At 42.6% G+C, this 25,124-nt stretch overlaps 4 protein-coding genes across 4 annotated transcripts in view; 1 reads left to right on the top strand and 3 right to left on the bottom strand.

Moving 5' to 3' along the window:
* LOC139296411 (protein unc-13 homolog A-like) overlaps window positions 1-1,005 on the top strand; it is a 29,669-nt gene extending 28,664 nt beyond the window's left edge. The window contains exons 38-40 of the mRNA XM_070918811.1: window positions 37-123; window positions 250-406; window positions 717-1,005. Coding sequence (XP_070774912.1) covers window positions 37-123; window positions 250-406; window positions 717-1,005 — 533 coding nt within the window. The remainder of the gene's footprint in view (window positions 1-36; window positions 124-249; window positions 407-716) is intronic.
* Window positions 1,006-8,808: 7,803 nt separating this feature from the next.
* On the bottom strand, window positions 8,809-13,432 carry LOC139297035 (RNA-binding protein MEX3B). Its single transcript, XM_070919617.1, has 5 exons — window positions 13,333-13,432; window positions 12,204-12,780; window positions 10,316-10,513; window positions 10,206-10,252; window positions 8,809-10,054 (listed from the first exon to the last, which is right to left on the bottom strand). Exons 2-5 carry the CDS (start codon window positions 12,712-12,714, stop codon window positions 8,840-8,842), a joined length of 1,971 nt encoding a protein of 656 aa, XP_070775718.1. The 5' UTR covers window positions 12,715-12,780; window positions 13,333-13,432; the 3' UTR covers window positions 8,809-8,839.
* Window positions 13,433-14,684: 1,252 nt separating this feature from the next.
* Window positions 14,685-20,707, bottom strand: mbd3a (methyl-CpG binding domain protein 3a). The gene is made up of 7 exons (XM_070919055.1): window positions 20,636-20,707; window positions 19,607-19,772; window positions 18,052-18,189; window positions 17,690-17,780; window positions 17,414-17,591; window positions 15,626-15,781; window positions 14,685-15,501 (listed from the first exon to the last, which is right to left on the bottom strand). The coding sequence occupies exons 1-6, from the start codon at window positions 20,647-20,649 to the stop codon at window positions 15,631-15,633; spliced, it is 738 nt and encodes a 245-aa protein (XP_070775156.1). The 5' UTR covers window positions 20,650-20,707; the 3' UTR covers window positions 14,685-15,501; window positions 15,626-15,630.
* Window positions 20,708-21,800: 1,093 nt separating this feature from the next.
* uqcr11 (ubiquinol-cytochrome c reductase, complex III subunit XI) lies at window positions 21,801-24,601 on the bottom strand. The gene is made up of 3 exons (XM_070919261.1): window positions 24,482-24,601; window positions 23,593-23,723; window positions 21,801-22,206 (listed from the first exon to the last, which is right to left on the bottom strand). The coding sequence occupies exons 1-2, from the start codon at window positions 24,529-24,531 to the stop codon at window positions 23,603-23,605; spliced, it is 171 nt and encodes a 56-aa protein (XP_070775362.1). The 5' UTR covers window positions 24,532-24,601; the 3' UTR covers window positions 21,801-22,206; window positions 23,593-23,602.
* Window positions 24,602-25,124: the final 523 nt, after the last annotated feature.

Genomic DNA, 25,124 nt, shown 5'->3' with positions numbered 1-25,124 from the left:
CACACACAATCCACTAACTGAGTGTGTCGTTTGCAGCATCCGGAGTGGATGCAGTTGGCGAGGTGGTCATGTGCGTGGACATTTTACCGCAGCCTAATGGAGAACACAAGATCAGCGTGAAAGGTAAAAAGCAAAAAGCAGAGCAGACTCCACCACTGTCCCAATTTTCTGAAATCTCTCACTCTATTATTCTTTGCTCTGTTGTTCTTGTCTTCTCCTCCTTTAACTTAACCTACTTCCATCCTCCAGTGGTGGCTGCTAATGACCTGAAATGGAAGGCGCAGGGCTTCAGGCCCTTCGTGGAGGTCTACATCATCGGCCCTCACCTCAGTGACAAGAAGAGGAAATTTGCCACCAAGTCCAAGAACAACAGCTGGTCACCCAAATTCAGCGAGAGCTTCCAGTAGTGAGTATCTACCAGTTTTGGATTTTCCCTTTGTTGAGTTGAGTTGAATATATTTGCAACAGGACAACATGCAACACAGCATACCAACAAAACCATCATACTATATATAGACTTATACCATAAATGAATACAGAGAAGACAATAAGGTACCATCTACCAACTTTGTACAGGTGATTTGAACTGCAAGGTTAATTGTACACTTGTGGACTTAAATGTACTGGAAGAGTTCGAAATGTTCTATTCTTGAATATTAGTAAAAGCCCACTTAATGTGAAGTAAAACATGGATATAATTCTGTTTTCTGTTCCAGCTCCTTGGGCACTGAGGTCGGTCCTGAAAGCTATGAGTTGCAGGTGTGTGTGAAGGACTACTGCTTTGCCAGAGAGGACCGCACTGTGGGCATGGCCGTGCTGCAGGTGAAGGACATAGCCAGCAAGGGCAGCGTCACCTGCTGGATGCCGCTGGGCAGACGCGTCCACATGGACGAGACGGGCCTGACGGTGCTGCGCATCCTCTCTCAGCGTAACAACGACGACGTGGCGAAAGAGTTCGTCAAGCTCAAGTCGGACCAGCGCTCAGCTGAGGAGGGCCGCAGCTGAGGGGGGCGGGGGGTCTGAGAGAACACCAGAGACATACCTGATAGACATCGTATTATGCACACATATAGTACTCACACCTACATAGATAGACAACCATGTGCAATACACAAGCACACACATGAAAATGCTCTATTGTACATATATCTGCATACATTATGCAACATTTACATTGCAATGTTATCAATGCAAACATGGAGGAATATGTTTATAAAAAGTCATGTTTCATTTTGAATATTTCAACAGCTCAAAGCTCTCAGTTTAGGGTTAGCCTCACTCTAGCAAGCACTCCCTCGCTCAGTCTTTCCTGGAACACATCTCACCTTTTATACGCCGTACATTTAGATGTGATATAACGCAGCGCAGAACAACAACAATACCATGTGAATAGATTGAGAACGACCACTTTGCACTTTTGCTTCTCTGTGTCTTCAGGAGAGCAGTCCTTACCTAGCTATGCTCTGTCTGTCCGTCTGTCCGCTTGCCTGCCTGACTGTGTGTCGTTCTTCCAGTCCGTCGTCCTAACCCCCCCCTCCTTCTCCTTCTCCCCAGTCGTTTGCTCTGCGTCTTCCCACGGTGTGATGTGTCGTGTAAGTTGGAGTTCAGGCACAGATCTAAGATCAGCTTCCTTTTAGTCCCCAAAAACCCAAATAGAGAGAAAAAAAAACATACTGACTGCACTGACCTTAGATCAGTGTCCAGGGGGCAACACCACTGCTAGTCTGTCCTGTAATGTACTAATGTCCTGCATGTTGACCCCAGGAACACTGTGATTGACTTTGCTGTAACCATGGCAACCGTCCCCCTTCCCCACACATAAAAGATGGGTGCCTCCAAATGTTTTACCTGTGTGAGCATGGTGCATATATAACCCTGGTACAATAAGGTTTTATAATCACTAACCTTCATCATGGTGGAGAAAACAGACGCTGAGCCTGATGTGTGACGTGTTGATAGAAGTGAAAGCTGTGGCCACAATGTGCTTTTTTTCTTTTTTCTTGCGTATCTTCTTTTCTTGCTTCACATCACAACAAATGGAGCAATACCCCAGTGTCTAACACATCCACACCCCCTAGAGCGCACATTAACTCCAAAAAAGGGCTACAGGATCAGCGGACTGGGATGTCAGTTTACGCACTAATACATACTGTACATGCTTCTGTTGGCAAGTTGACCCACAAGGCCCCCCGCCCGCCCCACACGTGCCCCTCGTCCACCATAGATACACCAACACACTGCTCACGACACGCTCCCATTCAGAAAGTCTCTCACGAGTGGAGGAACTTGAAATAAATCCACATGAAGCCTAAAGGACACTTGATGCTCGATGGAACACTCTCCCTCCTGATGGCCTGCACACGTATCCACACCCATCTCTTTAAGGCAATAGTGGTTTGTTTGTATGTTCACTGAACCTCGTGGTTTTTACGAAAAACAAACCCTCTGTGAACACTGCTGTGTCTTTTTGTTATTGTGTGCATGCATGTGTGTGTGTGTGTGAAGGTGTGTGTGTGTGTGTGTGTGGGCTGATTGTCACACCTGCAAAATGGGCTCTGAGATTGTGAGCAATATACTGTACCTACATACCCAAAATGTATGCGCTGTCAATATAACACAGCAGCACCAACCGCAATATCCACATCCAAGGAATGGGAAACTTATGATTCTTTATTTTCGTTTTTGTAAATCACTAAGATATTTTATTTATGGAGTCATAAAATCCCCATTCCTATTGGGAGTGTGGAAGCTTTTTCTCATGTTTTGGAGAAGAGAGAAGGAAAGTGTTTTGTCCTTGAATTGCCTTTAGTAGGACCAAATTTGCACGAACTAGTGTTTTTTTTGTTTATTAAAGAAAGAAGCCATCAGAGTCGCCGCCAAGCATTTATGTTGTTTAAGTCTTAGTTTCAGTCTTCAGTCACGTGCGTAAATTAACCTCTTTAAAAAAGTCGTAGTCCGGCTCGTCTTGTAGTCTCTTTGTGAAATGATGTCAGTGACAGCAGGAGTAAACGCTGCAGGAGGTTTTTTCCTGTTTTCCTGACGTCGCTGCTGGCCTGTCACATGTTGTCTTTACTGAAAACTGTTGAATTCTACCAAAAAACAAAGCTTCTGAATGTGATTTACCCTCAGCAGAGCCTTCTTTCTACAATCAAAGGGATAGTTCAATCCAAAACCACGACCAACTCATGCCTTTAATTTAGGCGTCCAAATTTCACTGAAATAAGAGTTTAATTAGAGTTAGAGTTTCGTTTTTTCCTTGATTTTGGGGTGAACTAGCCTTTAAAAAGGAGCTTTCCCGCCACATTCAACACACAGTGCAGTTACATTATTTGTATGTGTTGTGTAAGTAATCCCAGGGCTCAAGACAAAACTTGACATGTCAGGTTTTAGATGAAAAAGCAACAAAAAACAAAACATGATCCATCATCCAGTTTGGGGCTTGTTGGTTTGCCTGCTTCATGTATGTGCGCACACAGACACCACTGCGCGCACACACACACACACACACACACACACACACACACACACACGCCTACACACCTATCTCTGCTCAAGCACAAAAAGGGCACGTAAGATGACACACATGCATGCACGCCGACACAACTCCGTGGAGACCAATGACGCCCACCTGTGAATAGAATCAACTTACAATTGCATGATGGGAAACTTTATCGTGCCAGCACGTGTCTCTTTGATGTTACTTGACTTTTTTAATTTCCCTTGTTTTCAATTTCCAAAGCTACGTAATGATAAGTCATCAATGTTTTTCTTTTTTAAAAAAGGCTTGTGAATACGTCATCTGTAACCAATATGAATGTAGTGTGAACACAGAACTCGCATGAGAGAATTATTTTCTACTAAAGGATGTTTCTAATTTGTTTCTTATCATTATTGATCGTTCTTTAATGAGGATGAAGTGGAACTGGAATGCAGCCTGATTGTGATCTGCTTCCTATTAAAAGGACATTTGTGTCACAATCTAAACGTCTGCTTTATTATTCCTGCTGTGGTTCCTGAGAATCACATCACTGCACTTCGATTTGTATTCAGTTATTATATATATTTTAATATATTTCAACAGATGCTGTTCCCTCCCCGATGGAGACAGCAGGGTGTTACATTGACACAAACCTTCAGCTGGAACAACCGGCTTCCACTTCAGTGAGCGCTCAGTCTGTTCTCAGTGTGACCTCTGACCTCTGTGGAGGAGGGGGAGAACCACTCCACCACTTTTTACAAGTTGAACCAGATGTTTCGGCTCCTTCTCAACAGTCCAGACAGAGCAGAGAGATCTTTTGTTCCAGCTGAAATGTTTTAACCAGTAGATTTAATAAGTGAGCACAGTGTGTGTTATTCTGTGTGCCATGCTGCTGCTGGTCCTACTTCTGATTTAAGGCTGCGGTTAGTTTCATTATCAATTAATCTGCCAATTATTTTCTTTATTACTCAGTTAAACATTTGGACTATAAAATGTCAGAAAATGGTGAAAAAAATGTCTCACAATTTCCAGGACCCCACATTGACCTCTACAAATTGCATTTCTTTTAATACAATTAACCTCAAAATATGTAGTTTATTATGATGTAAGACTAGGAAAAGCAGCAAAGCCTAACATTGGAACCTTTAAACATTTGGCATCTTTACTTAAAAGATTACCAAAAATTAATTTGCTTTCAATTCAATCAAAACAGTGAAAAACCTTAATTTGCTTGTTTTGTCAGACCAGCAGTCTAACTAAAAGTGTATTTAATTGACATAAAACAGATACAACCTGCAAGTCCTCAGAAGCTTTAAGTTGCTTGGTATAAGGACTTTAAGGGAGTTAAACTTTTAATTTTCTGTTGACTCATTAAAGCATTACTTTTGACAACAAAATGCATTTCTTCTATAACCACACTAAATCTATTTAATGTTACATCTAGGTCGTTCCCAGTGTTCTTTGAATTTTCTAAATAATTAACTAATGTCTGGTCTCACATTTTCAAACATGTCTGAACTGCAGATTTCAGTCTCAGTGCTTTTATGTGCTGCAGGTGTGTCTCTACTGCCCCCATGTGGCAAAGATGCTGCACATTTCTACTCTGAACAAAACAAGGAATGAAGACACGACACAAGTTCTTATTTTACAGTAAAAAAATGAAACCAAAAACAAGACTTTATTAAAGAAGCATAAAAAATAAAACTCTTGATACATTTCTCATAACCGTCAAGTCAGCTCAAATTATATGATTATACAATTTTCCCGGCTCACGGTTAAAAGGTCCATAAACTTTCAAATAAAATATATTTCAATTTTAAAATTTCTTCAATAATTTTTCTCATTTTGTTATAAATTGCCTATATGTAGTACACAGGAAATAAGGAAAATAAAAAAATGGAAAATAAAAATAAATTTGAAGTAATAAAAAGGGTCACATTATTGTCTGGGATATTTAGGTAAGCAAATAAATTGTAAAAAATAAAATGTGTAAAAAGTTTTTTTTTAATCTTAAAAATTATTAGCTAATGCCAGGCGGCTTGAAGACATGCAGATGGTTAACTTACAAATAATGATACATGTTCTTTAGAAACTACACTTATCTTCAATTAAGTCATTTTGCTTTCGAAAACAAGATCCCAATGATTGTATTCAGGGTATATACACACGCACACACACACAGGTCAGGCCTGAAACCTAGTTTGCTGACGTTTTACATTTTGGTTCTGCATACAAAGAGAATTAAAGCAAAAAACAGGAGAGCGGAGGCTTGAGGGGTGACAAACACCCCTTACTGGCGAGACTCTCTTCGCACCCCCCCCCCTCCCCTTAATCACAAAAAAAAAAAGGTCAGAGGTCACTGGCTAGCATGCCTCAGGAAACCCTGTTTTCAAACCTTTAGGAAGGAAATGGGGGAGGGGACAAGTTTGGCTAAAAAATAAAAATAAAAATCAGCAGTCAATCTGAAAAAATTTGTACCTTTTTAACAATTAAACTACTGTACATTAAACCCTAACATTCTCTCAATGGCCAGAAACATCCCAGTGCAACACCAGGATTTACATTAGACCCATCTGGCAAATACAACACATTTTATTCCTTTAACACGTCGACTTGTACAGTTTGAAGGGCTCTAAAAGTTTGGCCTCAGCAGACTCACACAACGGTCACAACTGATCTGTTCGCTCAGACACATTCACAGCCCTGCATCTGTTCCGAGTGCGCGCGAGTAAGAGACGAAATGCGACGTTTGACATCAAGAGCCCAACGAGAGGGGGTGGGCTGCCTGTTTCAACGAGAATTCAAAGTTTAGTCTGAGAACTAAAAGGCCCCCCCACCACTACCAACTGGGTTTTTTCATCACCCTGTTTCAGTAGGGAGTTGCACCAAAGCACCATGGGATAGTCTTCACAAAGACTACCCGGTTCAGCTGCTGGGCAGGTTTTTCCTACACGTGTGGACACATGAATTAGTGCACTGCTGCGCTCAACCAGGACAGCGGCTTATTAGATTCCTCTGTGGAGCTACTGCCCTCGTCACCTAAAAAGTAGCAAACGAACAGTCAGAGAGCAAATAAGTTTAACATCATACTGGCTGGAGCACCAAAGCACAGCAGCAACTGCCCGTTTTCGCCAACTATTTACTCAAGTAGAGTTACCCTTTTTTCCCTTGCTATTAAAACCCTACGACCCGTCCTGCTCCGCAACTGCGTCCAGAGAGGAGGACACACTGTGACTGTGACGCCCTGCACTCTACCTACAGGACCCGAATGTGATGACTGTGTAGGGACCGTTAGAAGAAAAAAAAAAAAACACAAGCAAAACATTCTGCAGCTGCTGGGATTTGAACACAAAGAGTGTCTGGAAGCCCTGGATGACCTAGCTACTAGCTGCCATAAAGGATAAGTTGATTCTACCTACTGTATGAGCCTGAAAATGTGATCGTGTGTCTGTGCAGTCAGAGGAAGCCCTTGAGAATTAGCTGTGTCGTTTTAAACCTGTCATCATGGCTTGTCTCATTCTATGAGCTGATTCCATCTATGTTCAAAAAGGGCCACTAATGGCAACCGTGTACCATCACACTGACACCACCCAAATCATACATACAGTATTAACACTATAGAGGCAGTGACTGCAAACTTTCTTAAAAACACAAACACAAAACAGGATGCAACCGCCTCATCAGGAGTTACTCAGTAATGCTATGAAACATAGGACGAACCTCAAACAACTAACCATATAGTGCACTACAGTTAGCCAGGACTACAGCGTTATGAGTACGACAGTGTGTCATCTGAGAGAGTGCCATACAGCTTTGCTGTGAGAGTGGGGTGGAAGACCAAAACTACCAAAACAAAAACAGTAAGAGCTGTATCTTTTTTTTCTCTTTTCCTTTTTTTTATTTTTTTTATTTATTTTTTTTTAGAGGGGCCGGGAGTTACAGTGCATGGAAAAAAAAGGTTTGATCGAGCCCCTTGTTATTGTTTCACGTGGGAGGAGCCGCCATCTCTCGTTAACCTAACAAAACATTCACGTGTGACATCAGAAAAGCCCTATCTTACCCTAGAGTTCAAAATATGTCTGTTAGCCACACACTTGACAGTCAAGAGTCAAAAGGAAAAAAAAAAATAGTAGAAAAGACTAAATGAGCTGATGTAAGAGTAACAGACAGAAGATGTGAGGGGGGGGAAATGTCCTGGTGTGGATGGATCAGAGCATTGCCTTCCTATTAAAAGGACAGAGAGTGAAGTGAAGGAAGAGGGGCAGCAGGACAGAAACTGGACCTTCTCATGGTGAGGACACATGATGATGCTGATGTAAAGAACAGCATGAGTGGGCATTATTCACACAAACACACACACAGCAAGAGAGAGGGATGTAAAGGGATTGTCAGGCAGCCCAAACATACAGAGAACTGACCTCAGACACATTCCTACAGAATCACTGATGGTGCGTTTATCACTTATCAAAGGATAATTAATGTGAATCAATGCAGCGGCCACATTTGAAATGTGGGGCAGACTCATCCAAATTCATCCAACATGTTTCTGAATTTGAGAGAGACGAATTAAGAGACGACTATTAATAGCATTCATTTGGCATTACTGATGGCTAACTTTTGTGTGGCAACAGCAAACAGGAATTCATCCTTAAGAGGTCCCTTGGGTGCGTTGTTCTGCTAGGTGCCCGACTACGTGCTGACCTTTTAAAAAGTTCCAAGCTTACAGAAAAATAGCAAAAACCCGCCGCTTCGCGTCACAAACAGCATGAGTGGGAGCGAAGGAGAAAGCGAGGGATTTGTTGGAACAGTTTGTGTCCCATCAAGAACATTAAAATAAGGGGAGTAGAAAAGTGCAGGCCTCTTTGACAGCTTCATCGAAAAATATCTGTTAAGTACAAAAGTGTCTAAAGGAAAGGCTGTGAGAGAGAAAGCAGGCAGAGATCTGAAGAAGCCAGAATGGAGAAATGTCAAGACAGACCGGCGGCCAGCAGTGCAGGCTGCTGCGGGTCAAAATGAAGGCCTGAAGAGAGATAAGACACTAGTTTCCTTCCATACGTTCACTACCGAGAGACCGTCTGAGCCCCAACTGTCTGCAGACCAGTTTCAATTAACTTCACTCTGAAAATAAGTCATTGTCATTATTATTATTATTATTGTTATTATTAATCTTGACAGTTATCAGCAATAAATCAACATCCGTATAGTATCATCATCTCTATTAATGCATTTATTATGGTCCATCATGTGTGTGTGAAAGTTATTAGTGTGAATCCTTCCGGCGCCTCCGCCACAGCTGGTGCCCCAACTCCAGTTTTCCTCCTGCCCCTCCTCTTATTTACCCCCCACCCCCCTGCCGGGGCATTAGGAGAAGATGCGGATGCACTGTGTGGTGGGGGTGTGGCAGACGGGGCACTCTGGCTCGGCTGACTGGCAGATTTGCCCAGCGCACTCCATGCAGAACAGGTTGTGGCCGCAAGGCACCAGGGCTGCTGTCACCTCGCTCTCGAAACACACAAAGCAGTCCCTGTTGATCCCGGGGCTGACGCCTACCAGACCCGCGACCCCGGGGCCGGAGCCGCCTTTCAGCCGGCTCAGCATCCCGGAGCTGAGGCCCATGCCGCTGCCACCTCCCTCGGAGTCAGTGGGCGAGCCGCCTGGCAGGGAGGATGCCGAGCAGGAGGAGTAACCGGTTGACGAGCCGCCGGAGCTGGAGCTGGACGCCCCAGAGAAGGAGCCGCCTCCTGCGCTGCCAGACTGTAGCCAGGAGAGAGTGCTGAGGGGGTCGCTCTGGGCACGACGGGCTAATGGGTGATCCAGGGGGCCCACGCCTGTGTCCTGAGGCAGAGTTGGAGACAATCGTGGAGTGATGGCGCCACCGCTGAGGCCGCTGCTATTGCGACGTAGAGGCTGCTGCTGGGAGGAGCCGGTCGTCTTATTGCCTGTTCCACCGTTGACAAAAGGTGCCCAGATGTTGGAAGCAGTGAACTCAAAGCCCAGTTCATCTGAGGGCAGCCCTGGGGTGGAGTCGCCCCCAAAAGTGAATCCTCCTCCAGCACTGCTGGAGCCTGTGCTAAAGGGGCTAGTGGGGCTGCCTCTCTCATTGGCCTTGCGAGTGGTGCTGAAGTTGTCTGAGCTCATCCCACCGTTGTGCGTGTGATAGGCGACCGAGGAGGACATCTTTCGGCTGGAGGAGTGGTGCATGGACATGGGAAGAGGAGGAGGTGGGGAGGGTGGAGGAGGAGGGGGGGCAGAATGGTGGCCGGTAGCCCTGGACCACAGAGACGCCCCTAGCCCTCCACTCAGGGCGCCCAGGCCCTCTAGACTGACATCAGTGCCGTTGCTGTGGAAGTCATTGTCTCCCTGCAGGTCAACAAAGGTTCCAGTTCGCAGGGTGATGTGGGTCTCGATCTCCTCTCTCGCTCGGTCCACGTTCTCCGGCATGCCAGTCACCTCGAACACCGGGTCTTTCTCTCGACTGGGGGTCACGATGTAGGTGTGAGTCTGCTGCTGGATACGCTTGATAGTTGCTCCCTTTGGTCCAACTACTAAACCAACTACTCTGTAGGGCACCCTCACCTGGATTGATAAAAGAAATATTTCAATGTCTAAAAAAACCTAGTTGGAGTTTAAACAGATATTACACGTCTAACATCCAGTTATTTCTTTGTCACATGGCAGAGTGAAACAAAAACACAGCATGACGACTAAGCCACAGGGATTTCTGTACCTGTATGGTGGTCTGTCCCGGCAAGTGTGGAGGTCCAGGAAGAGAGCCTCCCCCGCTGCCGCCGCCGCCACCACCACCACCACCACCACCACCGCCGCCGCCACCACCACCTCCTCCTCCTCCAGAGCCTCCAGCTTTGCAGCGGGACGCCCGGATCATAGAGAAATGCTCAGCCGCAGAGACAATTTCGCGTTTGGCCATCTCCACATCCTCCCTGCGTCCCGTCACGATGAACACTGGCTCCTCGCCTCTGACTGGAGTTTTAATGTAGGTATTTGTTTTGGCACGCAAGGCCTTGATCTTACAACCTGGAAGATGCAGAAGCACATAAACATCAGTTTTATAATATAAATCACCGAAACACTTTAATACAAACACGCACACATTTACGTATAACACAGCCATACATGTAAGTGGGATTATATTATATGCACAAACAAATAATCTAAAGAGAACAGCGCCAATATAAACCCAGTTAACAGTTACACCTAGTTCAAACTAATGCAGTCCAATACAACAGCCCTGTAATAAATCCTACCTTCATGAAGATTATAATATTCGTTTTTTGTTTAAATTGAGAGATGTTCATCCGACTATATGCGTGGTTTTGGATGCCGTTTCTAATATCTAGTTGCCCTCATTAATATAAAGAATGAGGAGGACAAAATATTACAAACACCTCTCCACAAACCACAGCCTCCAAAATGATCTTACATCTGAATCAAAACCTCTCTAAAACTGAAGATTATAACCTTCATAATGGGAGGATTTATTATATTATTATTATAAATAATGTATTGTTTCATATCAGGCTACATTCATTTAAACTACAGTAGGCGTACCTAATTAACTGACAACTATGTTATACACACAAACACCGTCAATTGAAAACAGCTCCAATACATCATTGAATATGGAGATTCAATATAAATCAACTTGAAGCTGGGTACTAAATCCTCATAAACAAACATTTAAAAAAAAATCATCAACACCAGTCGACTGACCCTTTTCACATCACATCACATCAGCAGAAGCAAAAGCAGCACGATATTCTGCCCAAACATTAAGCCTCTGGCTGCTGCACTGCCTGTGTCATCTCATGCTCCTCCACCAGCATCAACTGTGTGCACTGTTTCTTTAAATATGGACGGTTCATTCCCGGCGACCAATAGGGCGCACAGAGTGTGATGTCATTCTGGGAAGCAGAAAGCATGGCTTTTTCAAACAAAGAGAACAATGCCATAACGCTGCCGCGACCGCGACGGGCTAACCAAACCCACAACATGAGGCGGTTTAAAGTGTGAGATATATGTTGATTAAAAAACAACAGCAAAGACGCATTAAAATGTATAAAACGTCGCGGCTCACAGGCGAGCAGCAGCAGCATCGGCAGACAGAGCTGGGTGCAGGGCGTAACACCGCCCAGTCCCGTGTTTGTGCGCCTGCTGCCCCGTTTCAGCCTAAAATCTGCTCAGCAAAGCCAATAATAATCTACCATAATCACATACATGAGTTAGGAAAGCGAGTTCAGTGTAAAACGCTGCCAGTTTGGATCTGTGATATATAAAATCAGCATATGTCGGTATATTTCCTTTGTTTGGTGCAGGCTGCTAGACATGTCCAGACTCCCGACAATCTGCCGCTTTGTCTGACCCTCTCCCACCCCTCCCCCTCCATCCTACTCATCAACCACACTCCCCCAGTCACTCTGTCAAGGCATTGTCTAAATACTGTTAAGAAAATGACATGTAAATACAGTAGGCAATGCTTTTTAATGGAGTACCCGCATTATGCGGGTATTAAAGACTCAAACAGCGAGTGCTGTCCGCCCACAGCACCAAGCTCAGGCTGTAAAAGTTCAGAGACCCTCCTCTCACCAGGCAGCCACCCAAACAAAGAACAACCAGGCTGCACGCTGCCTGAACAAGCTGTCCATAAACATGAACACCAAATAATTCCTCACTAACATCAGCACCACACACACACTCAGGCTCTTACCTTGTCTCCCCACTATTTCAGCCACATGCTCAGAGCTGGGGACAGGCACACATTCAGTCATGTTGACACTTCTTTTCCTGCTGCAAAGGACGGAGCTTTGTTCCCCGTGGAGCATGGGGTGCGAGCCGGCCATGTGGTACCCGCCCGAGCCGTAGTACTCTGGGGATGGAGAGCAGGATGTCGGCGAGTCCCGGGACCCGTTGGGATGCTCCAGCATCTGTAGATCCACATAGCCCCCTCCGCCCACGCCGTTGCAGCTCTCAGAGCCAGGACCCTGGGTCCCATCCAGAGTGTCGACCAGCCCGCCGCCTACGCTACCACCGCCGCCCACACAGTCCACCTTCTCCAGGGCCATGAGTGACAGCTGGTCCAGGGCGAAACGGAGCGCCTCTTGGTGGTCCTCTTCCCGGGACTCCTGGTCTGTCTCCCGGGGCAGACCGACCCCGTTGTGCTGGCTGCTGATCACCACGTCGTGGTCCATAATCTCGGGGTGGAATAAAGGGCTAGGCATAGTGTCTCCGTGGATCTCACATCAGATCACGGATGCCTTGTTTGTTGGGAGTGAGCTCACCCTCTTCTGAAATTAAAAAAAAGGAAAAAGTAAGAAAAATGTAAGTGTTTGTTTATCAGTAAAACACTCAAAACGAGGCTGGGGGTGAGCACAGTGGAGCCACCGATCATTCATAAACAGCAGCATACATAGTAGTGTTGATTTGGGCGCCTTGCTTTGTCTGTTGTTGCTTCTTGTCTGCCAACTGAAGACATCCAGGAGGCTGGTTGTTTTGTCAGGATAAAGCACGCCCGCTTTAGCACAAGTGAACTGTGAAGTCTTTCCCTCCACACACACATGAAGACCCTTTATGGCACTAACTTCTGGCACTCCTTTATGTTCTAATCGATATAAAAAATATAGATAAAAGGGAGGTATATAAGCTGTTGTTAGCTTCTACAGGCAAGCTAACAGGCTAGTCCCACATAGTCGGCACCCAGTCACGTTGTCGACCCCTTTGTTTGGGAGCACCACAGCTAGCTGGTTAGCTCTGCTCTGACAGTCGAACTTGTACTCAGTGTCAAAAGCAGCCGCGTTGGTTTTTAAAATTAAACAAGTGCGAAAACCACGTGAACTTACTTTATCTTGCCTTTGTCGACGAGAACCTCTCTTCGCTTGTCGCCCGGTTCTTGAGGGAAAGATGAGAAGCAGCCAGGAGGAGGAGACCTGTGCTGTGCTGTGCAACGCTAGGAGCTAGCGGGTTAGCTAACTAGCACGCTAAACAGGGGGCGTAGGAGAAAAACGTTTAAAAACGAAAAGAGGGCACTGTTGTCTTTTTCTCGCTTTCTGGAGAGTCAAAGCATTTCCTGGGAGTGTCACTGGGTCTTCATTCTGCGTATCGTCAGAGAGACCGTAGCTGAAATTCAAGGTTAGCAGTTACCTTTTAGTTAAAAAAAAACAGTGATTCTCGGCTCTCTGCTGCTGCTGCCTGACCCCGGTCGGTCCGCCGCCTTTGTCTCGCCAGGCGCACGCCGCTCCGTCTCCCGCACACGGCACTGACGTCACCCGCGACACAACAATGGGTTCAGAGGCCACATGCAGCAAGGGGAGAGCATCAACGAACAGCCACTGCTGCTGTCACTGCCATTGTGTCTGTCAGTCTGCAGGGCACTATTTTATTACCCTCTGTTTTAATGCGTGCTATTGCACCCTGACTGTTAACGCATTGATACGTTTTTCTTTAATGTGGTCATGGTTGGGTGTGTTCATCATGGCTACCAATGAGGTGTTTTGGGGTGGTCCAACAACAGCACGGAATGATGCTCATGCAGTGTGTGTGTGTGTGTGTGTGAGAGAGAGTGAGTGTCTGCATTTATTTGTGCTTTCTAGGTAATAAAGAATGAACAATGAATAGAACCACGGACGGGCAATGGGTTCCTTTAAAAGCATGTAAATACTTCGGAATATTCAAGGCACCACCTCTCCTTGTATCATAAGGTGAAATAAATAAATCAAAAGGATAGATTCGCATTTGTTCATGTTTATCTCAAAACACCCATATGGACACTGAAAGAGTTATCAAATCGCTCTAATTGTTCTTCTGTCCATACCCGCTGTAAAGACATCCCCTCCTAAATTGACAGTTTTTAGTATCAAATCCCCTCTTTGTGTTTACTTGCTGAGCTGGGATGAAGGCAGTGTGACACAAAGAGGGAATTTAGCACTAAAAGGGTTTTAACTTTGTAAGATACCCACTCCGTTTGACCAACTGCTGAAGCCTCATATTAGCTTTGGCTCAACAAGGACTGTGGATTTTGGATTTTCATTACAGTGACCATAATATGAATATGATCATGCAAGTATTGTTTTATGATATACTTGAAAAATGTGAACCCATCCTTAAAAGAAAAAAACAAATAAAAGGACCACAACCTTAATCACAAAAATCTAAAACCACCTTCTATAATATAAATGACACGCTGCGCCAGTCATAAAAGAGCTGCATTTATTTGACAGCGACACAGTGGTACAGAGACAAATAATGAATCGTGCAATGAGGTACAGTACATCTTGTTTTGAGGTACATCAGCGTTGTATTTGATTTTGTATTTTCTGAGGGTGACTGTCTAAACTCAAATGTAATAGGCCAAACAATACAGATACCATGACTTAAACTTTAAAACCATGTAAACTCAGGTTATTGTGAGAAATGAGAAACACTACTTTGAACTGAAAAACCTTTAATCAATTAGCTAAATTTTAACATTCACAGCCACGAGGATGCTGTGTGCACGTAAACATACTGCAAACTTTCTATGCTTCCAAACATAAAAAAAAAAAACACACTACCTACAGTGCCAGAGTAAAATATAGAAGAGCAACATGTTCAGGTAGAACAGTTAAAAGGAAATACACTTTAGGAGATTCTCAACATTAACTGATACAATCCAACACACACATACACTTATCAGTCTCACACAGCAGGTTTGTGTTTTTAACTTTGAGCTTGAACAGCGGTTAACTAAATATAACACTGCATTGTATAGAGCACCATCCACAACTGCCTTACATTAATAGAGGTAAACATGAACTGAAAACTGAAACTCAAAGCACCTTTTCAGGATTACACCGTCACATGTAAAAATAAAAAAACAAAAATAAAGAAAACATTCTTTGTTTAGGTTAACAAAATCTGCAGAATGTCTGCATTTAGGGTCTATTACAGTTAAAAGTGTATAAAACGATCTTCATGGAGCCAATTATTTGAAAATGAAAGGAGTTTACCAGCAAACTTCATGTCAAACAAGCCTGTGGGAGAGATGAGAGAGAGACATGTCACATACTGCAGTTCATAACAGTGGAAGCTAATCAATGGATGAACCCATAAAAAAGGATTCAGCAACACTGGAACCCGTTCTGCAGTTTTGTGTACCTTGGCTATAATTCCTCCTTGTCCACCAGCTCAACCTTCTCCTCCACTTTGTTGGCTGCTGTGTCTGCAGCGGTGTCCTCTATATGAGCCAACATATCAGCCGCCAGGGCTTCCTCCAGCCGCCTCCTCACATTCTGCACCAGGTCCTCCTGCTTCCTGAGGAACACGGACAGGGAAGAAATAAAAAAGGTGGCACTAATGAAAACAAAATTTCAAGACTTGATGATGATAAAAAGGATTTAGTTTCATCATCCTCACAATTAGTGGAACGTGTCTGTCAATTTAATATGTTTAGTCAGTAGTCGGATTTCCCTTAAGGTGTTTTTATGCGCATTTTGAAGTATCGCATTAGAAAAGCTGTACAGAAACAGCAAAATTTAATAAACCTTCCTCAATTGCGCAAAAATGTTTTTATGCTTGTTTGAAGTGGTTTTCGCCCTTGTTGAAAGAGAGTTGATGCGCTATGGGATGGGATATGGAAACACCTTTGCCGAATAAATTCTAACGTAGCAAACATTTAACTCGCATGACTTATCACCATCGTCTCTGGACAGCTTCAAACATGGCCCATACTAGCTGACATGAAAGAATTAAAACTTGCCCAATAGAAACAAATTCCTGAGAACCTCTCTCCATTTTTCTCCCGTAGATGGGTTAGATGGCCAAGGCGGCTTGTTTTATTACCAGTTCACCACCTATACTACTTCTACTCTGTTTACTGACAGCCATGTGTAAAGTGTAAAGTGTAGCCTATACCGCGATCTCTGATGAAACTACACAACGAGCCTGTCTCTTCGCTCCAAAGCAGCTGATGGAAACGCGCCTAATTCACGTCTTTTTTGCAACATTTCAAAAGTTTGCCTAAAATTCACTTGACAAATGAATGGAAACACGACTAGTGTCTTATTCTTGGCAGTGTCTCTGTGCTCATCACCCACTGAGCTACAGTACACACAGTACAGCATCAGTACAGTGTGTGATGTGTCCGAATCTGCCTGACTATGTACACGATGGAGGTTAGTTAACTGTAAGACTATTCAGTATAAGATGAGCAACACAGTTTGGCTGTCACAACAGTGAATTCCACAGCAGTGGATAAAAAAAAAAAAAAAAAAAAAAAAAAAAAAAAAAAATCACACAAAACATTCAGATTCAGCGTCTAAAAACACGACACAACACAAGTCAATAAATTAAAAAACACAAAGTAAGTAAGTCTCCACACTAACTACTGAGCACAATGTGTATTTTTGTGTAATTTACAATACGTCATAAAGCAGACATGTAGGCGAAACATAAAAACAATAGGATAGGACTATTGATAATTTTAAAAGCATCATAGAATAACTGCAGAACTGAAGAACTCTACATGTTAACAGAAAAGAGGGAAAAGCCATGAGATGTAGAAAACAACCACTTCCTCTTCACAATACTGGGGCTAAAACACACTTTACAGCAGAAGCTGTGTTAAAAACACACCACCAGCTTGGTAGCTATTTAAGTTGACAGTGAGACTCTATATGCAACACCAATAACCTTTTCACTAGTTCAGTAATGATGACCCACATCTAACAATAGGCCTAACATGTTACACCACCTTGTTACTGGGTGCATGTGCCGCAGTAAACTTGAATCACCTTAAAAAGAGCCCTAAAATTTACAAAAACATCAGCTTAAAAAGAAAGCCAGCAGCGACGCATTCCATCTATTGTCAATTTCCAATGTATTCATGATATCGATCAACCGTACAGTGAGGAAACTACAGCCGTGTTGCATGTGTGAACATCTTACCTGATGTCATCATCAGTCACTACGAAGGCTTTGCAGAGAGGTTGTGTTGTGTTGAGCCAGACTCCGGGATTTTTCTCCACTGCAGCGGTGAGCTGTCCAGTGACGGGAGCGGGGCTGGTGTGCAAGGCGCTGGCGATGGCTGAAAGCAGTGTTTTATCCGAACACGCAGGTCCAACACCTAAGCAGAGGACAACAGGAGGCACAAGTCAAGTTTAAAAGAAAAATTCCAGCTTTGAGTCTGTCAAGGTCGTCGTATTTTTTTTTTTTTATCCTCACCCTGTAAACCTTTGGGAAGATCCATAGTTTTCACCAGCTCCTCTGCAATATCAAATGCATTTAACCCGCTCAACTTCCTCTCCCAGAACAGCTGAAGATTGAAGAAAAACAAAAGAGAAGATCCATGTTATGTTTTGAGCTCAATTTTCCACAAACTAAATATTAGGCATCATTATCTAATTTATAAGAACTAGGCTGAATTAACCCCTCAGCTCTCTCTACATAACAGCAAGAAAGAGAAAACAAAACAAAACACTTGACCACCTGGTTTTATGTTGGTCAGCTGTGCAAAAAACTACTTGCAGGAACAGAAATGTCCTTTGACTAACTTGTGTGTGCATGCTTTCTGCCCTCTGACTTACTTGTTTCGGTTGGTCCACAGCCTTCTGCGTGTCTGTCTTCACCTTGTTGTTGGGATGATTTGTTACCTTGGTCACTGGTTGTTTGAAGATGGATGCTGTCTGTCGAACTGGTAGTGTTGTGTTTAAATCCGGCTTGGCCTTTAAGAAACAAACACATGACTGATTGGCCAAACGTTACGGTGCAAGTCTACACAGATTTATTGTTAGTGTTGTCAAAACCAAACAGGGGGTACTGTTGCATCCCTTATTTAACTAGAAAAAATGCATTTCCTGCAGAAAATGCATGTGAACGCTGACAGCTGAAATGAATTAGCAAAACACTGCTGAGATCTGAAATGAATGACGCGCAAATGTATTACACGACACTGCACAAAAACCTGGAGGCTGAAATGCAAAACTGTTAGAATTGGGAGTTGAAAAAGTTGGAAACATAGCATAGCAAAGAACATAACATTTTTACATTTGAGTTGTTTCTGTAGCTGAAAGTATGCAGGACTGCATTACCTAAAGAAGTTAAGAGCTGAAATACATTGATAGAAAAGCTGGAAGCTAAACTGTAGTATTTTCCTTCCTTACTTCTTTCTTGCTTTCCTTGTTTCCCTGTTTGAAATAATTAGCCAGAACTGAAAACTGAACTGCATTACTTCAAGAAGCTGAATCAGCATTCAAAGTTATTCAAGTTATATGGCTTGTGAAGAGACAATGTAAACATTACAATGAACTGGAATGAATATTATGATTCAAGAATAGTCTGCAGGGACAAATCTCCCCTTAAGCTGAACAGCGGAGGTAAAAGGCTGTAATGATGTCAATTTTACAAGGCACTGTATATCCCTCGTATCCACAGTCATCGGTCAATCATAAAACAATGTTTGTGGCAATAGATTTAAGAATCTAGTTGTGTCCAAAGAATCACTCCTTTTTTGCTACATAGTGAACTGTGTTTAGTGTCAAAATTCTAACTATAAGATATATGCATACACTAGTGTCAGAAATCTAAATGTACAACTCACTAGAGTAACTACTAATGTTTATTCTAAAAGGTCATAGTAATTAACCAAGGAGTGATTTCAGACACAGCAACTGTGTACACAACTGATGCGCAGGTAATTTAACGGTCGCAGCTTTATGGCAGAGTGGCAAAGAAAGCCACTGTTAAATAAAGTCTCATTACATAATTATATCAACTAGTATTTGCCAGAGGGTACATGGCACACTCTGAAACAAAGAGGAAGAAGGTTGTATGGTCTAATGAGACCGCAACTGAGCTTTTTGGCATTACTAATTATACTAAGCGCTATGTTTTGGGTTCAAAACAACACTGTGGATGTGGCCTGGAGTGCCTGAGTCACTCTGCTGGTCATTGTCAAAACAAAAAACGTAATTAAAACCACTGTGATTTAATGATGTAAAACAACATGAAAAAGGGATGTGAACCCATTTCATGTTTATGCATTGAATGCACTCATTTTACAGTGTCCAGAAATCCCTGAAATAGCACCATGCACATTCTATCTTAGGATAATTTAAAGACCAAAACCAAACACAGTCTTACCCTGACCTGATGGCTGATGTCATACAGATGAATGTGCCTGTTGTGCTGCACTTTGGTCAGGAGCGAGCGTCCAGTCCTGGAGTGGTTGGCATTCACATCTGTGTGAAGGTTGCTGCCCAGACTTCGGACTATCTGAGGCTTGTTGAGAATGCGCTTAACAGGTACACTAGAGAGAAAAACAGAAAACCCGTCACCATAAGACTGACCTCTTCAGTAACTGAGACATTAAAGCCATTATGGCTCTGGATATACAGCTTCTCAGTTATTCTAAATGACTGAACCTCTAAACAAACTGAAGGTGGGCTTAGTTTTCTTAGGTCACCTGACTGCATACAATGATCACAAAGGTGTCTGTTGTCCCGCCCTGACTGGTGTAAATACAAGGACACAGGAGATGTCAATCAAGCACATCTGTACACGCCCACACAATCTTTTAGGCGTAATCAGCCAAAGTAAGTGACAACACCTGTGTGTGTGTGTTCTTTGAGGTAGATTTGTTAACTGCTACACCTTTGTAACTGTGATACAACAGACTATTCAAGCCTACCAATGTCAGCTGAGCAGCCACTCATTTAAAGGACTTGCAAGCGGATAAATAAGCGGTGAGCAACACATGAGGTCATCCTCTTCGTCTACAACAGATACAAGACCGCTGTGCTGTAGCTCAGATATTTGTACCGTATTTCAATACTGGCGTAACTGTGCCGGGGCCCAACTCACCGCAAGTCAAGCGTGTGTAAACAATGAAACTTAGCTAGCTAATCAAGCTAGCAGCGCCGGGAACGTCAATGTACGAGCAGCCAGCGTATCAATTACTGCTGTTCAAAAGTTACAAGTTTGCTAACGCCATAAACTCAAAACAAACTAAAGCCCACGTTTAGCTGAAGTAACTAAAATGTAAATAACCCGGACCTGTTCATTTTGCTAAGTGTTGTTCTCAACTGCTAAACGCATGTATGCGTGCGTGCATTTCCTGCAGAGAAACTTTCATTTTAACAACTTCTTCGACCAAACATTTAAAAGTCTCACCTTTTTCTCTCCATGGTCTCCCTTGTCTTTGTTTGCGTGCCTGTGAGTCCGGCTTGTAAACGATAAGAAGCCAGCTAGCTGCCTATTATTGCAGTCATAATATTTCACCGAGTCTGGTTTGTTATCGATCCCCGCTGTCTGTCTCCCGTCAGGACAACTGTAGATCACTCCGCCAGCCTCTTAACATAATGAGCGGAAGACATCCGCCACAGTCCTGTAAAGTAGTCCGAAAATGACGCTCCGGATCTGACGTGGTCTGTACACGGCACACTGTCAGCGGTAGAAAGTAACTCAACTAAAACTTGAGTAAGTTGAAAGTATATTGACTCACGTACAATTTTGAGGTACATTCTTTGGTACTCCTACTGTACTACATTTTGGAGAAATATTGGTGCTTTTTAAACCATATTTATCTGTACTTACTTTGCAGATTGAGTAGTTGCATGATAAACATACTGTATAATGAACTAATTAAATGATGAAACGACCACCTGGACTAGCCACAACACTAAATGCTGCTTACAGGTTAGTCAATAACTTCTTTCAAAGAGCCATTCTGCATAATGAGTACTTTTACTTGTGATACTCAGTACATTTTGCTGCTTATAAGTATGTACTTCTTATATAATTTTATTCCAGGACTGGTTCCAGGACCTAATACTGGTTACTACATTTACTTTGAGATCCTTCTACAACTGCACTAAATATGAGATTTATAATTCTGACTCCATGGCAACTTTTAGCTGCACTTGAGAAAGACTTGTACACACACACACAAAAACATATTTCATACAGATACACAATCCAAAGAAGTACCCCTCCACCATCTGAAATCAAAACTCACAAACCGTTTGGCTGCTCTTTGTGTTCTGATGCTTTTAAGGGTTTTGTTGTCTGTTAACAAAAAAGTTAAAAAGCCTATATTTTTGATTATGATCAGTTGTGGTCTTTAGAGATATACCAACCAATCAGAGGCACTATTCGGGGTTTTTAAATTACTATGTGCTTCAGTGATCTGACCCAGAGTTTAGTCCAAGCAAACTGTAGCCAAACTCCACTGATGGGGCTGCATTCAGGATACAAATACACTTTAATCTGAGAGCAGGAACATTGTATTTAAATAATTTCAAGAATGTGAAAAATGATACACAACCACAATATAGGATAAATCTCACATACTTTACTTCTCTTCAACACAATTACAGCATGACATGAAGGACAGATTTTTTTTTCCATTTGTGAATCGGGTTTGATCCACAGCACACAGAAGACTGATGATTATCAAAATAAATACCTGACCCCAAATTAACTAGGAAAAGAAAAGAAAAGTCCATTTATCATCTCTGTTTTCATATTCCATTCCCGTTTTCACTGGTTGAGGAACATTGAAATGCCAAACTTCAGTGCATTTAATGGGATGTTAATTGTGAACAGTTCCATGTTGACTGTGCTGCAGGATGAGGATGACAGCTTCCAGTGGCCTGGCATGCAACTGGACCGCAGTGCAAGGTACCGGCTGCAGTAGTTCTTGTTCAATATTCAAGTCTTTGTGTAAAAAAAACAGAGAAGACCTGACGAGGGAAAACAAAGTCATTAGGTTGTACAATAGAAATGTGGTTTTGCTGTGACAGTGACAGAAAGTCAGAGCTGGATGGACAGTCATCAAGTTCAATGTGAAAATGTTACGTGTTGAATCTCATTTGTAAGCACATTTGTCTTTTTGTTCATAAATTTCCTCAGACAGGTCAGTTTCCTGGTCCCTGCAGATGAGATGCATCCCATGAGTGTGTTACCACCACCATCAGGTTTCACCAAAGGAATGTGTTGGAGAGATTATGAGACTAACCTATTGTTTACCAGAGGGAGAACTCATTCAGACAAAGGCTATTAACTTTTGTGTCTGACCAGAGTTACTAATATTGTGCAATGTTGTATGCCCAGATCAACCAGATCAAGATGTCTAAAGATGTGGAGACTAATGGTATCACACTCTGTATCATTTCTTTTACATTTAGGTTTCATCACAATGTTATGTGTAATTTATCTGTAGAAATTACGAATAGAGCACGCACAAGGTTATTACTTTATTTGACTTGTTGATAAACTACATTGACTGTGTTCATTAAAATAAAGGAATATGTCACCCAATGCAACAATACAGCTGTGATGTGTGTTTAATAGTTTTTGGACACCAGTGTAATTATATCAGATAGAAGCATATTCTAATATTAGGCTGTAGCTACACAGACAAAACTTGTTAACAGCATTAATTGCTGAAATGGGGGCAAACCTCCACCAGTGCTGCCTGAGGTCTCTGGACGGAGTTCTGCCCGTTTCCATGATTTTTACAGCCTGTGTGAGAAAGTTGCTCTTTGGTGTCATTTTGCAACTGCTCTCTTGCAGCGCTGCCACCATAGTAAGTAGAAATACAATCATGTAATATGTGAAAAGACTCAACATGGAATTTCTCTGCATGAGAAGTGTGAAAGGTAAAAGCACTACCTTATACAATTACACAGTAACCTTTAAGGTTTTTATATCACGTTCAACTGTGAATTTGCCACAGGTGGAAAATAATGCATATTAACTAATTTGCAAACACTTCTAAATGTGTTTGCTTTGTAATTATCCCATTAATAGAAATAAATCGCAAGAGAGCATTTTGGATTACGAAATTAACAGAACATGTAAGACACGTGAGTCTGAACAGTTTTAGAAGCCAGCCTAAAGTCAATTCAGATGTAAAGGTTGGGAATGAACAGGCCCATTCTACATTTGAACTACAGACAGCAGTGGCAGATTCTTGTTTCTGCCTTTAAAGTGGGTGCAGAAATAATGAAGCCAACGGTGATTACGGAGACAAAAACGATACTTCAACTGTCCATATTCATCACGTGCTGTTACACCTCCTCCACTCTTATTTCTGCAGTCATCTCTTTGTCATTCCTCAGACTAACCTGAGTGCCACTACTCGTCCTTCTTAAATTTGCCGCTGATGTAGGGAACATAGTCCAAAACCAATCGCCAGTCTGTGAAGTGGACCAGAGCTACGCCTCCAGCTGTGCCCCATACAGCCAAAGTTGGGATCCTGTGGAGTAGAGAACATTGTCAAGATTTACCAATTTTTCTTCCAATTAAAGTGGATATACCCTTAATGAAAATGATGAGAACATTTTTTAAATTCAGGGAAAGCAAATATTCCTTCTGAAAAGGTCAACATAGTAGGAAATCAAAACACAAATCCTAGTCGAACATCCAAAGCAACATTAAGCTCCCATTGACTAGTACAACAGAGAAGTGCTGAAACAATATGTTGAGTAATGCATGCAACAAGTTGGCAACTTCAATCTTGATAGTAGATTGTTTTGGTTACTGTGTAAAAATAAATAGATTTTGCTTCACAAATACAAATGTGAAGAGTTGCTGATTTTTTTCCAGACAGCAATGTGACATCATACCTGACTCTTGAAAACTGACCAATTATCTTTCTTACTAATCTTTATCGAATAGAATTGCTCCAGCCCTTCAAGTGAGATCAGGTCAGGTAGCTAGTTGGTTAAATTAAACATGTATTCAAACTGGGTAATGAAAGGTATCACATCACATTTTAGCTACGTGATCAAGGGAACAGTCATTGAGGAAAAGGTAACGCTTAGTTCATTATTACTCATTTTAGGGATCTTTAGCCTGAGTTTAGCTGTCAAGTAGCTAAAGTCAGCATGCCCCCACAGCAATGACCTCGGCTAGGCTAACAGCTAATGTTAGCTAAGGACACACCGAAATTGTTAGCCGAAAAACTGACTTCTTTCCGCTTCTTGTCACTAGTACGATATAAAAACATCTTACCATGACTTGGCAATGGCCACATATTTCTGACCGATCACTTTACTGATCATTTTGGCTGGAATATGTCCTCCTAACGTAGGACGTGCCGCTTTAAAGGCTGAGAAGAACTTCCGATTTCGGGTTAAGTACACCCAGTGCGCATGTGCATAGCGTATATCCGGTTTCTCGAAAAATAAAAGTCCCCAACATTAATAAAAGATCGATAAAACTGAATCGCAACTTGTAACATTATTATCCAATGAGGAGGTCCTATATCACACAGGAGGCCATGTGTCAAAATCAATTTGTTATACCTTTATTCATTCAGTTTCGATTCGCCTACATGGTGATTATTCCTAAATATATGCGTTTATTCAAACTATCACATACTAATTTACACACAGCAAACCCGAAGCCAAGTAGTACTCCAGCACAGGAGAGCAGATTTGTTTCTAGGGCTCTGTACAAAATATAATGAAGCTGAAATGTGTATTCAACCGAGTGCAGTGTGCTTTACGTGCAGTAGGAGGTGACAGTGTAGCTCATTTCTGCCACGTAGTGGACAAATCAAGCTATTTCTGCTGGCCAGTCAATGAAGTCATTGCTGCCTGCTTTGTCTATCCCACTTGGGTGAACCACCTGGTTCACTGACTTGCATTGCAGA

Source organism: Enoplosus armatus, chromosome 14 (assembly GCF_043641665.1).
Source record: "Enoplosus armatus isolate fEnoArm2 chromosome 14, fEnoArm2.hap1, whole genome shotgun sequence".
Classification (NCBI taxonomy): domain Eukaryota; kingdom Metazoa; phylum Chordata; class Actinopteri; order Centrarchiformes; family Enoplosidae; genus Enoplosus; species Enoplosus armatus.
This window is presented reverse-complemented; position numbering and strand designations above follow the sequence as displayed.

Excerpts from the sequence above, each read along its gene's own strand:
- LOC139297035 (XM_070919617.1), bottom strand. The coding sequence starts at position 12,714 with ATGCCTAGCCCTTTATTCCACCCCGAGATTATGGACCACGACGTGGTG. Across the intron at positions 10,514-12,203 it reads TGAAATAGTGGGGAGACAAG|GTTGTAAGATCAAGGCCTTG; the intron begins GTAAGAGCCTGA and ends TGCATCTTCCAG. Across the intron at positions 10,055-10,205 it reads CGGGACAGACCACCATACAG|GTGAGGGTGCCCTACAGAGT; the intron begins GTACAGAAATCC and ends TTATCAATCCAG.
- mbd3a (XM_070919055.1), bottom strand. Across the intron at positions 17,592-17,689 it reads TCTTCCCAAAGGTTTACAGG|GTGTTGGACCTGCGTGTTCG; the intron begins GTGAGGATAAAA and ends TCCTCTGCTTAG. Across the intron at positions 15,782-17,413 it reads GTGACTGATGATGACATCAG|GAAGCAGGAGGACCTGGTGC; the intron begins GTAAGATGTTCA and ends CGTGTTCCTCAG.
- uqcr11 (XM_070919261.1), bottom strand. The coding sequence starts at position 24,531 with ATGATCAGTAAAGTGATCGGTCAGAAATATGTGGCCATTGCCAAGTCA. Across the intron at positions 23,724-24,481 it reads GTGGCCATTGCCAAGTCATG|GATCCCAACTTTGGCTGTAT; the intron begins GTAAGATGTTTT and ends TCTACTCCACAG.